General features: G+C 41.0%; 3 protein-coding genes across 3 annotated transcripts in view; all 3 read left to right on the top strand.

Annotated features, from left to right (window-relative positions):
- The window catches only part of LOC139464534 (uncharacterized), a 47,593-nt gene that overhangs the window by 21,673 nt on the left and 9,869 nt on the right, over nucleotides 1–16,051 (top strand). Inside the window, exons 2-9 of the mRNA XM_071246058.1 lie at nucleotides 466–515; nucleotides 1,732–1,821; nucleotides 4,494–4,541; nucleotides 5,210–5,272; nucleotides 6,497–6,574; nucleotides 7,558–7,623; nucleotides 8,047–8,348; nucleotides 13,714–13,818. Of these exons, the coding sequence (XP_071102159.1) occupies nucleotides 466–515; nucleotides 1,732–1,821; nucleotides 4,494–4,541; nucleotides 5,210–5,272; nucleotides 6,497–6,574; nucleotides 7,558–7,623; nucleotides 8,047–8,348; nucleotides 13,714–13,818 (802 nt within the window). The remainder of the gene's footprint in view (nucleotides 1–465; nucleotides 516–1,731; nucleotides 1,822–4,493; nucleotides 4,542–5,209; nucleotides 5,273–6,496; nucleotides 6,575–7,557; nucleotides 7,624–8,046; nucleotides 8,349–13,713; nucleotides 13,819–16,051) is intronic.
- Nucleotides 2,276–3,031, top strand: LOC139465065 (uncharacterized; the record flags this gene model as incomplete). The annotated part of the gene is made up of 1 exon (XM_071246763.1): nucleotides 2,276–3,031. A coding segment is annotated over exon 1 (756 nt), but the record flags the coding sequence as incomplete, so codon positions are not given.
- Nucleotides 3,086–4,439, top strand: LOC139464535 (uncharacterized; the record flags this gene model as incomplete). The annotated part of the gene is made up of 3 exons (XM_071246059.1): nucleotides 3,086–3,189; nucleotides 3,280–3,909; nucleotides 4,361–4,439. Coding segments are annotated over exons 1-3 (813 nt in total), but the record flags the coding sequence as incomplete, so codon positions are not given.

Raw genomic sequence — 16,051 nt, 5'->3', positions numbered from 1 at the left:
ATTGGAGACAATAGGCTGAACTGGTTACATGCTGAAGTCATATTTCTTCAAAGAAAAGAATAACTTGGATTTGTAATAGGGAGAAAAGACTTCTTGGTTTTAGTTGAATTGATTTTAACAATCAGAAATCCGAATTACTATCGTGAAGCCGAAAACAGATAGGCCCCCTGTGTGCTATAAATGCTCTTCGTATTACGCCATCTCGTTGCTATGCGACTCTGCGGTACGTGATAGTTTATGTACACAAACTGCACAGGTGTATCCAATAGAGGTACATAATGTATGATTGTCATAGTGTTAAAATGTCACTTTAAAATCAAACTCAGTTGAGCGTAAATCGTTTGGTTTGAAACTGGTAAGACCAGTTAGAGTTGGTCGTGATATATTATGATCTGTTTTGTATCTGAAGATGGCAGAATGTTGTCGACGAAATGTTAGCTCATGTGATTTAAATATCACCTGCAGGAAACTCTCAATGGGGCCGCGAGGTACACGCTTGAAACGACTTGGCAGAGGTAAGTATGCAGAACCTTCCACGGAGCCCCATGGGCGGTCGGGTAGCCTAGTGGTTCATCCACCTCCAAAAGACACATACGCAAAGACCGCACCAACCACCTCCCGCAGACACAAACGCCAAGACCACACCACGCACCTCACACAGACACACACGCCGAGACCACACCACCCACCTCCCACAAACACACACGCCAAGACCACGCCATCCACCTCCCATAAACACACACGCCAAGACCACGCCATCCACCTCTCACAAACACACACGCCGAGACCACACCATCCACCTCCCACAGACACACACGCCGAGACCACACCACCCACCTCCCACAGACACGCACCATCCACCTCCCACAGACACTCACGCTAAGACCACACCACCCACCTCCAACAGACACACACGCCAAGACCACACCACCCTCCTCCAACAGACACACACCACCCACCTTCCACAGACACACGTCAAGACCACATCACCTACCTCCCACAGAAACACACGTCAAGACCACATCACCTACCTCCCACAGACGCACACGTCAAGACCACATCACCTACCTCCCACAGACGCACACGTCAAGACCACATCACCTACCTCCCACAGGCGCACACGCCAAGACCACATCACCCACCTCCCACAGACGCACACGTCAAGACCACATCACCTACCTCGCACAGCCACACACAGCACGCCATGACCACACGACCCACCTCCCACAGAAACACACGCCAAGACCACATCACCCACCTCCCACAGACGCACATGTCAAGACCACATCACCCACCTCCCACAGACGCACACGCCAAGACCACATCACCTACCTCCCACAGGAACACACTTCAGACACATACAGTCAGGCCAATGCCACTTCACGTCACATCAAAACACCATAGCTGAGATGATAGTAGAACATAGTAGATATAAACAATCCAGTAACACTAGAAACACGGGGTACGTGAAGGTCAAAGGCCATTGCTTTATTAAAAATAAAAATTCATGAAACATTTCATGCAATTATTCCGTAGTGTATTTCAGGGCCTTGCTCACACAGCACTAATCGCCTTTCGTGTTAATGGCAATGTTTCGGCGTTTCGACGTTTGCAGTACTTTGTGAAGTTGGTACCTGGGATGCTTATTTTTCACATCGCACTTCAAACCGACAACAGATACATGTATGTGGAAAACATGTCTTAATATTTTGTTAACGTTGTATTTTCAAGGTTTAAATCCAGCGATAACGCTTCTCCTGTTGTTCGCATTCCTTCTGACATTATGGAACTCAAGGCCATGTCCCTGGTGGGTCAACCAAGGTAAGATGTCTATGTTAAAGTATGACAGATACAATGTCTTAGTGCTAAGATGTTTATGTTAAAGTATGACAGATACGATCGTCTTAGTGCTGAGATGTCTATGCTCAGGTATGACAGATACGATCGTCTTAGTGCTAAGATGTCCATGTTAAAGTTTGACAGCTACGATCGTCTTAGTGCTAAGATGTCCATGTTCAGGTATGACAGTTACGATCGTCTTAGTGCTAAGATGTCTATGTTCAGGTATGACAGCTACGATAGTCTTAGTGCTAAGATGTCTATGTTAAAGTTTGACAGCTACGATCGTCTTAGTGCTAAGATGTCTATGTTCAGGTATGACAGTTACGATCGTCTTAGTGCTAAGATGTCTATGTTCAGGTATGACAGATACGATCGTCTTAGTGCTAAGATGTCTATGTTAAAGTATGACAGTTACAATCGTCTTAGTGCTAAGATGTCTATGTTAAAGTTTGACAGCTACGATCGTCTTAGTGCTAAGATGTCTATGTTCAGGTATGACAGTTACGATCGTCTTAGTGCTAAGATGTCTATGTTCAGGTATGACAGCTACGATAGTCTTAGTGCTAAGATGTCTATGTTAAAGTTTGACAGCTACGATCGTCTTAGTGCTAAGATGTCTATGTTCAGGTATGACAGTTACGATCGTCTTAGTGCTAAGATGTCTATGTTCAGGTATGACAGATACGATCGTCTTAGTGCTAAGATGTCTATGTTCAGCTATGACAGCTACGATCGTCTTAGTGCTAAGATGTCTATGTTCAGGTATGACAGTTACAATCGTCTTAGTGCTAAGATGTCTATGTTCAGGTATGACAGTTACAATCGTCTTAGTGCTAAGATGTCTATGTTCAGGTATGACAGTTACAATCGTCTTAGTGCTAAGATGTCTATGTTCAGGTATGACAGTTACGATCGTCTTAGTGCTAAGATGTCTATGTTAAAGTATGACAGCTACGATAGTCTTAGTGCTAAGATGTCTATGTTAAAGTTTGACAGCTACGATCGTCTTAGTGCTAAGATGTCTATGTTCAGGTATGACAGTTACAATCGTCTTAGTGCTAAGATGTCTATGTTCAGGTATGACAGTTACAATCGTCTTAGTGCTAAGATGTCTATGTTCAGGTATGACAGTTACAATCGTCTTAGTGCTAAGATGTCTATGTTCAGGTATGACAGTTACGATCGTCTTAGTGCTAAGATGTCTATGTTAAAGTATGACAGCTACGATAGTCTTAGTGCTAAGATGTCTATGTTAAAGTTTGACAGCTACGATCGTCTTAGTGCTAAGATGTCTATGTTCAGGTATGACAGTTACGATCGTCTTAGTGCTAAGATGTCTATGTTCAGGTATGACAGCTACGATAGTCTTAGTGCTAAGATGTCTATGTTAAAGTTTGACAGCTACGATCGTCTTAGTGCTAAGATGTCTATGTTCAGGTATGACAGTTACGATCGTCTTAGTGCTAAGATGTCTATGTTCAGGTATGACAGATACGATCGTCTTAGTGCTAAGATGTCTATGTTAAAGTATGACAGTTACAATCGTCTTAGTGCTAAGATGTCTATGTTAAAGTTTGACAGCTACGATCGTCTTAGTGCTAAGATGTCTATGTTCAGCTATGACAGCTACGATCGTCTTAGTGCTAAGATGTCTATGTTCAGGTATGACAGTTACAATCGTCTTAGTGCTAAGATGTCTATGTTCAGGTATGACAGTTACAATCGTCTTAGTGCTAAGATGTCTATGTTCAGGTATGACAGTTACAATCGTCTTAGTGCTAAGATGTCTATGTTCAGGTATGACAGTTACGATCGTCTTAGTGCTAAGATGTCTATGTTAAAGTATGACAGCTACGATAGTCTTAGTGCTAAGATGTCTATCTTAAAGTTTGACAGCTACGATCGTCTTAGTGCTAAGATGTCTATGTTCAGGTATGACAGTTACGATCGTCTTAGTGCTAAGATGTCTATGTTCAGGTATGACAGATACGATCGTCTTAGTGCTAAGATGTCTATGTTAAAGTATGACAGTTACAATCGTCTTAGTGCTAAGATGTCTATGTTCAGGTATGACAGTTACAATCGTCTTAGTGCTAAGATGTCTATGTTCAGCTATGACAGTTACAATCGTCTTAGTGCTAAGATGTCTATGTTAAAGTTTGACAGCTACGATCGTCTTAGTGCTAAGATGTTTATGTTCAGTTATGACAGCTACGATCGTCTTAGCGCTGAGATGTCTATGTTCAGGTATGACAGTTACGATCGTCTTAGTGCTGAGATGTCTATGTTCAGGTATGACAGTTACGATCGTCTTAGTGCTGAGATGTGGATGTTCAGGTATGACAGTTACGATCGTCTCAGTGCTGAGATGTCTATGTTCAGGTATGACAGATACGATCGTCTTTAGTGCTAAGATGTCTATGTTAAAGTATGACAGATACGATCGTCTTAGTGCTAAGATGCCTATGTTAAAGTATGACAGATACGATCGTCTTAGTGCTAAGATGTCTATGTTCAGGCATGACAGCTACGATCGTCTTAATGCTGATCCTAAGGACTTATCGTTATCAAACATTTTCCGGAACCGATTATTATTTTATTTCGAATCGGACTCTTGTAAGATATTTAATTCTCTTCATTTCAACGTTCAGGTTTTTCTGGCCAACCTCAAGGCGTCAATGTTCGTGTGAACTTAAATGGTGAGTAGTTTCACCAATTAGTTTCTCAAACAAGATACGTGTCATCCCAGCTGTGGCTTATAATCCCCTCGTCAGCCTTGTCGTCAGTGTCATTACGTATCTGCGTGTACGATTGCATCGAATACACAGGTAGTTGTCGCGCTGTTGTAGGCAAAGAACTTTCTGTGACTGATAACGGGATTTCATATGCATTGTTAGCAACGTGCTGACAACCACTCAGAAACACAACATAATTACGCAATTATTCAACATTACGAAATGCCATTCCTGTCCGAAAATGAGTGTCAGTGAGCCATTGGTATGCTTGAAGCAGGATTATCAGTCAATAATGAATGTATTATTCCGTTGGCATGGTTATAAAATTATGTGTTTCACTTTCCATCGTACTGTTACAGAAAACGGTTTCGATAGACGTACACGTGTTAGGCATCAAATTAACATAAACCAAACTCTCAAAAGAATATTCCAAAACAGAAAACAATTTTAACATCAGACATGTCTTTGTTCTTAATCATGTGTTTGGTTCTCGTCATTTCGCCCCAGTATTATACAATGGAAGACGCGAAAAACTCTCCTTTTGTATGGAATTATCAGGATAATCGTATAAACTGTCACATTGTTTATCTTATTATTGGTGTATAAGATGATCGCCCTTGATTTATTCCCAGGCCTACCGGTAGCTCCAGAGCAAGTGAAAAGCAGCCATTACGCAGGGGAAGATCACATTTCAGGTCAGTCAAGTAGAACTCTCTCCGAATACACCTGTTATCTCGCATGTAGCGCCTTCTTGTAACAATTGCCATGTTTGGGGTTACGCGTGTTTGGTAACGTATTCCTAGATCCTGGTACGATTCGCCTGCAACGATATGTTCCCCTAGTAACAACGGCCCTGTCGGAATCCGTAGCGGTTCTATACACATTTGTTTGTTGTTTATCGCCTCACTCAGCAATATCCCAGCTCTATGACGGCGGTCTGTAAATAATCGAGTCTGGACAGGCATTCCAGTGATTGACATCATGAGCATCGATCTACACAATTGCGATACGAAACATTTGACACCACCACCACCGCCACCACCACCAAAGGCTGTATTTTTTAGGCAATTACGGGATGAAAGACTACTACACATGGGTCGAGAGAGATAAGGGTTCTCTTCCATCAGGAAAATGCACCAGTGCACGAATCAGCAATTGCCATGAGTGAGTGAGTGAGTGAGTGAGTTGGGTTTAACGCCGCTTGTAACAGTATTCCAGTTATATCACGGCGTGTCAGCTTAATGTGGGAGGAAAGCCCGAAGAGATGCAGGTCTAAGACGTTTACCACTTCGCTGAAACCCACGGGTATGGTGCTGACAAACCTAGAAACTTAATCGGGGCGAACCGGGATTCGAACCCACAATCATAGGTTTCTGGCGTGCCCAAGGGACGCAACTCTACACAGCGAGTCGGGGCGCCTTAGACGACTGGGCCACCCGTGCCACCAGTAATTGCCATGGCAACAAGCAACTGGTGTGGCTGTGAAGTCTGTCAGCACTCACCTTAGTCTCCTGATGTGGCTCCGTCAGGTCTCCAGCTGTTCCTGAGGATGGGGAGAGCACTCCGGATAGCGGCTAGGGACAATCTCAAGGACATCGAAGTGCAGGAGGTTCCAACAACATCCTTGGCTAAAGTGTATCAATGTGGATAATGTTGATAAATAACTCATTTGAATGTCTTTTGGCCAATTCCTTCTGTGTGAGGCTCAGAACTTATAAAAAACCCTGGTATATTGTACTCCTCTATGATACGGCGGAATGGGTTGTGTACTCCCCAGGGAGTTGAGAAGGAAATTTGAGTGCGCACCGGAGTAATAATAATGTAACACGTTGAGCATTCACTTGATGAATGGAGTTTGCGATATAGAATCAATGTAAGTGGCTGAACATGTTTTGTTATTTTGACGCTTATGTTCACAGAATCGGACATCGTGTCAAAGAAACCATCAACCGTCCACCTTGAAGAATACAGACAATTGCTTAAATGGAAGATATCCGGTAATCCGTCCACTGTCCGCTCCAATAGATTGACGGTCGCCTCTGGTGGATCACGGGGATGATTCCTTTTCGAAAGCGAAAAAATGGCTCTCAAAGAGACCTTTCAAAATGCCAATCGGCTAAACACTTGAGAAACAAAACTAAAGAAATTATTAGAGCAGCTAAAAAGATACACTGGGAAACCCTAAAAATTGGAAAACTAAATTCCAGAATCCTGTGAATATTTCCTAGCCATAGAGGGAAAATCTAAATCAACTATTTCACTAAATATGTTGAATCCTACCACAAATATAGAAAAAGCCAACGCTACAGCTACCCATTTTTCGACTACTAGTGGCTTAGTATATTTTAAGAATCACATTATATGACACAAATCCTGTTATCATACACATTTAGACGGCATACATGTAGGATACTAGATTGCGTTTGACAGAGCGAACCCATCTCAGAGCTCCAGATAAGCTGCGTATCTGCGTGAAATACGCATCAGAAATGCAGAAATACGCAGTAAAATATAATCCAAGCGTATCAAATACGCAATGAACGACACAGATACGCTACAAAAATAAAACTTGTGCGTATCATCAACATATTGTGAAGTAACCCTGCGTATTCGATTAGCAAATCAGCAACTTATTTTGAAATTATAAACAGGCATTCCGTCAACCTTGCCAAACTCCACGATGACAGTCACATCATGATCATTTGCCATCACACTTTCTTGTCGAAGTATCGTGGTATTTTTGAGTCCTATAAAGCTCTCGAACCCACACGACACCAGTTTGCAGGGACTAGATGAATAGTGTTTTTTTTAATATTTAACTTAAATACCCACATGTGTAAAAACTAGTGGGTACCAGAAATTTGAATACGCAGATAGAATTACTGATACCCAATGATTTTAAAATGCATGGGTAAAATACCCACAACACCAAAAGCTTATCTGGAGCTCTGCATCTTGATGATGGTTTATATGTTTTCAGATCTTAAACGGAACGGCGTCCTATTGCATCTTCCACCCAGAAACTCCTGTGCATCGGACCAACCAGGTGAGGATGGCAACAGAACCATATCAAATACAGTAAACTACGGTTATAACGAACACGCTTATAACGAACTGACGGATATAACGAATTTACTTATTTAGTCCCGACCATTTGCTGTAGTTATTCTGTATATATGCTTATTACGAACTACGGTTATAACGAACTAAAATTAGTAGTCCCCATGAGTTCGTTATAACCGTAGTTTACTGTAGATCGAAACACACACACAAACACACGTGCATGCACACGTCGCTATATAAGTTCAATAACCTTGGACGCGACGTTAAACCCAATTTCACATCACCTCACCTCACCCATACAGCGTACAGCCCACCCTGGCGTGGATGTACTTTGCTGACATCGACAATTTATTCACAAGGTGTTGAGTTGATGATAGACATTGTTCAATATGTGATTGTATTTCAGATAAAGTTTGTATTGATCAAAATTGTGGAGCCCCACTCCCTGATGCGGATAGCGACGAGAATCTCAAGAGTGTCCTTAAACCACTAACACGACTGAAAGAGACGGCTATTCATGAAACCGTAAAGATCCTTGGAGACATTCCCAGGGGGTTTCGGATCACATTCATCACCGCTGGCTCGTCTGACCACTACATGGAGTCACAGGCCCTCATCAAGAACCTCCATCTGACCGTGTTCCCGGGGCTACAAAACTACACCTTCTTCTACTACGACATCGGACTTGACCCGGTCGAGAGGGAGCAGGTTAGTAGCAACGCCCTGTAATGGCGGGCCTTATAAAGAGTTACAGAGACACCGTGTTACAGATGGTCATGTGTTTGTTAATCAATTACAGAGACACCGTGTTACAGATGGTCATGTGTTTGTTAATCAGTTACAGGGACACCGTGTTACACAATGGACATGTGTTTGTTAATCAGTTACACAGACATTGTGTTACACAATGGTCATGTGTTTGTCCATCAGTTACAGAGACTGTGCATGTGTGATGTTATACAATGACTGCGTGTTTGTTCATCTGTTACACAGGCTGTGTATGTGTGATGTTATACAATGACCGTGTGTTTGTCCATCAGTTACAGAGACTGTGCATGTGTGATGTTATACAGTGACCGTGTGTTTGTTCATCTATTACACAGGCTGTGTATGTGTGATGTTATACAATGACCGTGTGTTTGTTCATCTGTTACAGAGGCTGTACATGTGTGACATGATACAATGACCGTGTGTTTGTTCATCAGTTACAGAGGCTGTACAAGTGTGATGTTATACAATGACCGTGTGTTTGTTCATCAGTTACAGAGGCTGTACATGTGTGATGTTATACAATGACCGTGTGTTTGTTCATCAGTTACAGAGGCTGTACATGTGTGATATGATACAATGACCGTGCTCTTGTTCATCAGTTACAGAGGCTGTACATGTGTGATATGATACAATGACCGTGTGTTTGTTCATCAGTTACAGAGGCTGTACATGTGTGATATGATACAATGACCGTGTGTTTGTTCATCAGTTACAGAGGCTGTACATGTGTGATATGATACAATGACCGTGTGTTTGTTCATCAGTTACAGAGGCTGTACATGTGTGATATGATACAATGACCGTGTGTTTGTTCATCAGTTACAGAGGCTGTACATGTGTGATATGATACAATGACCGTGTGTTTGTTCATCAGTTACAGAGGCTGTACATGTGTGATGTTATACAATGACCGTGTGTTTGTCCATCAGTTACAGAGACTGTGCATGTGTGATGTTACTTAATGATTGTGTGTTTGTTCATTAGTTACAGAGGCTGTACATGTGTGATGTTATACACTGATTGTGTGTTTGTCCATCAGTTACAGAGGCTGTGCATGTGTGATGTTATACAATGACCGTGTGTTTGTTCATCAGTTACAGAGGCTGTACATGTGTGATATGATACAATGACCGTGTGTTTGTTCATCAGTTACAGAGGCTGTACATGTGTGATATGATACAATGACCGTGTGTTTGTTCATCAGTTACAGAGACTGTACATGTGTGATATGATACAATGACCGTGTGTTTGTTCATCAGTTACAGAGGCTGTACATGTGTGATATGATACAATGACCGTGTGTTTGTTCATCAGTTACAGAGGCTGTACATGTGTGATGTTATACAATGACCGTGTGTTTGTTCATCAGTTACAGAGGCTGTACATGTGTGATGTTATACAATGACCGTGTGTTTGTTCATTAGTTACAGAGGCTGTACATGTGTGATGTTATACACTGATTGTGTGTTTGTTCATCAGTTACAGAGGCTGTACATGTGTGATATCATACAATAACCGTGTGTTTGTTCATCAGTTACAGAGGCTGTACATGTGTGATGTTATACAATGACCGTGTGTTTGTTCATCAGTTACAGAGGCTGTGCATGTGTGATGTTATACACTGATTGTGTGTTTGTTCATCAGTTACAGAGGCTGTACATGTGTGATGTTATACAATGACCGTGTGTTTGTCCATCAGTTACAGAGGCTGTGCATGTGTGATGTTATACAATGACCGTGTGTTTGTTCATCAGTTACAGAGGCTGTGCATGTGTGATGTTATACAATGACAGTGTGTTTGTCCATCAGTTACAGAGACTGTACATGTGTGATGTTATACAATGACCGTGTGTTTGTCCATCAGTTACAGAGGCTGTGCATGTGTGATGTTATACACTGATTGTGTGTTTGTCCATCAGTTACAAAGGCTGTACATGTGTGATGTTATACAATGACAGTGTGTTTGTCCATCAGTTACAGAGACTGTACATGTGTGATGTTATACAATGACCGTGTGTTTGTCCATCAGTTACAAAGGCTGTACATGTGTGATGTTATACAATGACAGTGTGTTTGTCCATCAGTTACAGAGACTGTACATGTGTGATGTTATACAATGACCGTGTGTTTGTTCATCAGTTACAGAGGCTGTGCATGTGTGATGTTATACACTGATTGTGTGTTTGTTCATCAGTTACAGAGGCTGTACATGTGTGATGTTATACAATGACCGTGTGTTTGTCCATCAGTTACAGAGGCTGTGCATGTGTGATGTTATACAATGACCGTGTGTTTGTTCATCAGTTACAGAGGATGTGCATGTGTGATGTTATACACTGATTGTGTGTTTGTTCATCAGTTACAGAGGCTGTACATGTGTGATGTTATACAATAACCGTGTGTTTGTCCATCAGTTACAAAGGCTGTACATGTGTGATGTTATACAATGACCGTGTGTTTGTCCATCAGTTACAAAGGCTGTACATGTGTGATGTTATACAATGACCGTGTGTTTGTCCATCAGTTACAGAGGCTGTGCATGTGTGATGTTATACAATGACCGTATGTTTGTCCATCAGTTACAGAGTCTGTGCATGTGTGATGTTATACAATGACCGTGTGTTTGTTCATCAGTTACAGAGACTGTGCATGTGTGATGTTATACAATGACTGTGTGTTTGTCCATCAGTTACAGAGGCTGTACATGTGTGATGTTATACAATAACCGTGTGTTTGTTCATCAGTTACAGAGGCTGTGCATGTGTGATGTTAATAATGACTTTGTTCTTGTCCATCAGTTACAGAGGCTGTACATGTGTGATGTTATACAATGACAGTGTGTTTGTCCATCAGTTACAGAGACTGTACATGTGTGATGTTATACAAAGACCGTGTGTTTGTTCATCAGTTACAGAGGCTGTGCATGTGTGATGTTATACACTGATTGTGTGTTTGTTCATCAGTTACAGAGGCTGTACATGTGTGATGTTATACAATGACCGTGTGTTTGTCCATCAGTTACAGAGGCTGTGCATGTGTGATGTTATACAATGACCGTGTGTTTGTTCATCAGTTACAGAGGCTGTGCATGTGTGATGTTATACACTGATTGTGTGTTTGTTCATCAGTTACAGAGGCTGTACATGTGTGATGTTATACAATAACCGTGTGTTTGTCCATCAGTTACAAAGGCTGTACATGTGTGATGTTATACAATGACCGTGTGTTTGTCCATCAGTTACAGAGACTGTACATGTGTGATGTTATACAATGACCGTGTGTTTGTCCATCAGTTACAAAGGCTGTACATGTGTGATGTTATACAATGACCGTGTGTTTGTCCATCAGTTACAGAGGCTGTGCATGTGTGATGTTATACAATGACCGTATGTTTGTCCATCAGTTACAGAGTCTGTGCATGTGTGATGTTATACAATGACCGTGTGTTTGTTCATCAGTTACAGAGACTGTGCATGTGTGATGTTATACAATGACTGTGTGTTTGTCCATCAGTTACAGAGGCTGTGCATGTGTGATGTTATACAATGACCGTGTGTTTGTTCATCAGTTACAGAGGCTGTGCATGTGTGATGTTAATAATGACTTTGTTCTTGTCCATCAGTTACAGAGGCTGTACATGTGTGATGTTATACAATGACAGTGTGTTTGTCCATCAGTTACAGAGACTGTACATGTGTGATGTTATACAATGACCGTGTGTTTGTTCATCAGTTACAGAGGCTGTGCATGTGTGATGTTATACACTGATTGTGTGTTTGTTCATCAGTTACAGAGGCTGTACATGTGTGATGTTATACAATGACCGTGTGTTTGTCCATCAGTTACAGAGGCTGTGCATGTGTGATGTTATACAATGACCGTGTGTTTGTTCATCAGTTACAGAGGCTGTGCATGTGTGATGTTATACACTGATTGTGTGTTTGTTCATCAGTTACAGAGGCTGTACATGTGTGATGTTATACAATAACCGTGTGTTTGTCCATCAGTTACAAAGGCTGTACATGTGTGATGTTATACAATGACCGTGTGTTTGTCCATCAGTTACAGAGACTGTACATGTGTGATGTTATACAATGACCGTGTGTTTGTCCATCAGTTACAAAGGCTGTACATGTGTGATGTTATACAATGACCGTGTGTTTGTCCATCAGTTACAGAGTCTGTGCTTGTGTGATGTTATACAATGACCGTATGTTTGTCCATCAGTTACAGAGTCTGTGCTTGTGTGATGTTATACAATGACCGTGTGTTTGTTCATCAGTTACAGAGACTGTGCATGTGTGATGTTATACAATGACTGTGTGTTTGTCCATCAGTTACAGAGGCTGTGCATGTGTGATGTTATACAATGACCGTGTGTTTGTTCATCAGTTACAGAGGCTGTGCATGTGTGATGTTAATAATGACTTTGTTCTTGTCCATCAGTTACAGAGGCTGTACATGTGTGATGTTATACAATGACCGTGTGTTTGTCCATCAGTTACAGAGGCTGTACATGTGTGATGTTATACAATGACCGTGTGTTTGTCCATCAGTTACAGAGGCTGTACATGTGTGATGTTATACACTGATTGTGTGTTTGTCCATCAGTTACAGAGGCTGTACATGTGTGATGTTATACAATGACTGCGTGTTTTTTCATCAGTTACAGAGGCTGTACATGTGTGATGTTATACAATGACCGTGTGTTTGTTCATCAGTTACAGAGGCTGTACATGTGTGATATGATACAATGACCGTGTGTTTGTCCATCAGTTACAGAGGCTGTACATGTGTGATGTTATACAATGACCGTGTGTTTGTTCATCAGTTACAGAGGCCGTACATTACAGAGGCTGTACAAGTGTGATGTTATACAATGACCGTGTGTTTGTCCATCAGTTACAGAGGCTGTACATGTGTGATGTTATACAATGACCGTGTGTTTGTTCATCAGTTACAGAGGCCGTACATTACAGGGGCTGTACAAGTGTGATGTTATACACTGATTGTGTGTTTGTCCATCAGTTACAGAGGCTGTACATGTGTGATGTTATACAATAACCGTGTGTTTGTCCATCAGTTACAGAGACTGTACATGTGTGATGTTATACAATGACCGTGTGTTTGTCCATCAGTTACAAAGGCTGTACATGTGTGATGTTATACAATGACCGTGTGTTTGTCCATCAGTTACAAAGGCTGTACATGTGTGATGTTATACAATGACCGTGTGTTTGTCCATCAGTTACAGAGGCTGTACATGTGTGATGTTAATAATGATTTTGTTCTTGTCCATCAGTTACAGAGGCTGTGCTTGTGTGAGGTGAAGAAATACCCGCTGGAGAAACTACCAGAGAGATTTAGCTTCATCCGGGGATTTACCTGGAAGCCAATCATCATCAATGTAGGTCTACGATTGACTTGAAGTACAGGGACATAAGTGAGTGAGGGAGTATGGTTTTACGCCGGTTTAAGCAATATTCAAGCAATATCAAGGCTTCACACATTGTACCCATGACGGGAATCGAACCCGGGTCTTCGGAGTGACGAGCGAACGCCTTAACCACTAGGCTACCCAACCGCCCCCAGGGACATAAAACAGTAGATTGTGCTTCGATATAAGACCTTCCCAGCTGATATCATGTTGTTCTTTTGGTTACAGGACATTAGACACATCTGACACATAGTTCCATTTTTCATACAGGGAGATAATTTGATACGTTGTTTCCGAAAAGACATGGAGTTGCTTGACGGACAGCCCGCAATACCCCTTTCAAGTGGTGGAGGGGCGGTCGGGTAGCCTAGTTGTTAAAGCGTTCGCTCATCACGCCGACGACCCGGGTTCGATTCCCGACATGGGTACAATGTGTGAAGCCCATTTCTGGTGTCCCCCGCCGTGATATCGCTGGAATATTGCTAAAAGCGGCGTAGAACAATACTCACTCACTCACTCAAGTGGTGGAGTAGAAAAGAGCATGCTCGATTGACCTCACCAATGAAATGAAATGAAATGCACCAAGAGCTGGGGCTGCAGAAATATTGCTCGACATAGAGGGAAAGTTGACTATTTGCATCTGAATGTGAAGGCTGGAGCTGTTGGGATATTGAAAACAAAAATGAAATTCGAGGTGTTAGTTAAACGCTCAAAACATTTCCAATGTCAGTTTAACCTTTCAATCTCCTTTTTTGTCTTGTCAAGGATTATCATTGTCAATGTTATGTCATACAGACAGGCAAATAGAGCAGAACCTATCAAGCTATTCATCTAAACCGTCGCTGCATTTCAGGGCTGTGGAGTGACATCTTGTTTAACTGTAAACAAAGATAAATCGAAGATAGTTGTTTTTAAAAATGAAGGGAAACTTGCGCAAAAGGAAAAATGGTTTTACAAAGGGGATCGCCTAGATACTAAAGTACTCACGGAAATGAAAAAAACCTGTTTTTTCGACCTCAGATCTTAAATTATTGCAGTTAATATACAAAATATGTAAATTTTCAAACAACTAAATTAGTACTAATTGGGTCGTGGCACAAATACAGCCTATCAAATGTTTTTATGCCTTTTTACAAATAAAAGTGTGTAAAAATGTGAATAAAACAGACTATTGTGAAACAGGACATAACCAGGTGTAAGTAGATCAAGGTGACCTATGATACCTTGACGTCAGGTGAGAACAGGTGCATAATGCCTATAGTCTGTTTCTGCTATGTCAATTTGGACTTAGTTTTATTTTTGAATGTTGAAAGTGCCGACAAATTACCTCCTGTAAAGTACATTTTGTATTGTTCACTGAGATCAAATTAGCAAATCCAGACTAGTACTTTGCGAGTTGTTTTGTTATTTCGTATTTACAGCTACGTAACACTTTGTGTCGATTTTTAAATTGAGAAAAACAGGTTTTTTTCATTTCCGTGAGTACTTTTTTACCTCTTTCTACAAGTATTTAGGTGTATATTTTATAAATCTTACTTGATCTGTCCATGCAAGCAAGCATCGATGCAAGCTCAAAGGATATTAATTGGTGTGTTAAAACAAATCTATACTCTTGGAAATATTACTTACAAGTCGTTCTTCAAGATTTTATTTAAAGATAAGTCCGATATTACTATATGGAACAGAGACATGGGGACTCAGTAAGCTTGAAAAAAAAATATGGAAAAGGTACATTTCTATGCCTGCAAGAAATTCCTTGGTGTTAAGGTTAATACACTACAAGTGTTATGGTATATGGTGATTGTGGCATTTTTCCAATGTAAATACATTAATATATAAAGGTTATTAAATATTGGTTAAGATTATTGAACATGCCATCTCATAGGGTCTCGAAAAATGTTATAATATGATGGTACTCTTTGCTAAAAATGGAAAACGAATTTGAGCAACAAACGTAAAAGACTTGCTGTTTACCTTGGGTAATGGCTATGTATGTTGTGAAAAGAATAAACAATGTAGTCATTCCTATTTCATTAGATCATTGACACAAAGACTAAAAGATATATATTTACAAAATTGGCCTCAATCTGTTTCTGAATCAAACAAATGTATTTATTACTAAACGGTAAAACATGATTAATATCCAGAACAGTATTTTTCTTGTTCTTATATGTAAGTACGGGTTTCCTTAGCAAGATTTCGA

Source organism: Haliotis cracherodii, unplaced genomic scaffold (assembly GCF_022045235.1).
Source record: "Haliotis cracherodii isolate W230 unplaced genomic scaffold, xgHalCrac1.p SCAF_17, whole genome shotgun sequence".
Classification (NCBI taxonomy): Eukaryota; Metazoa; Mollusca; class Gastropoda; order Lepetellida; family Haliotidae; genus Haliotis; species Haliotis cracherodii.
This window is presented reverse-complemented; position numbering and strand designations above follow the sequence as displayed.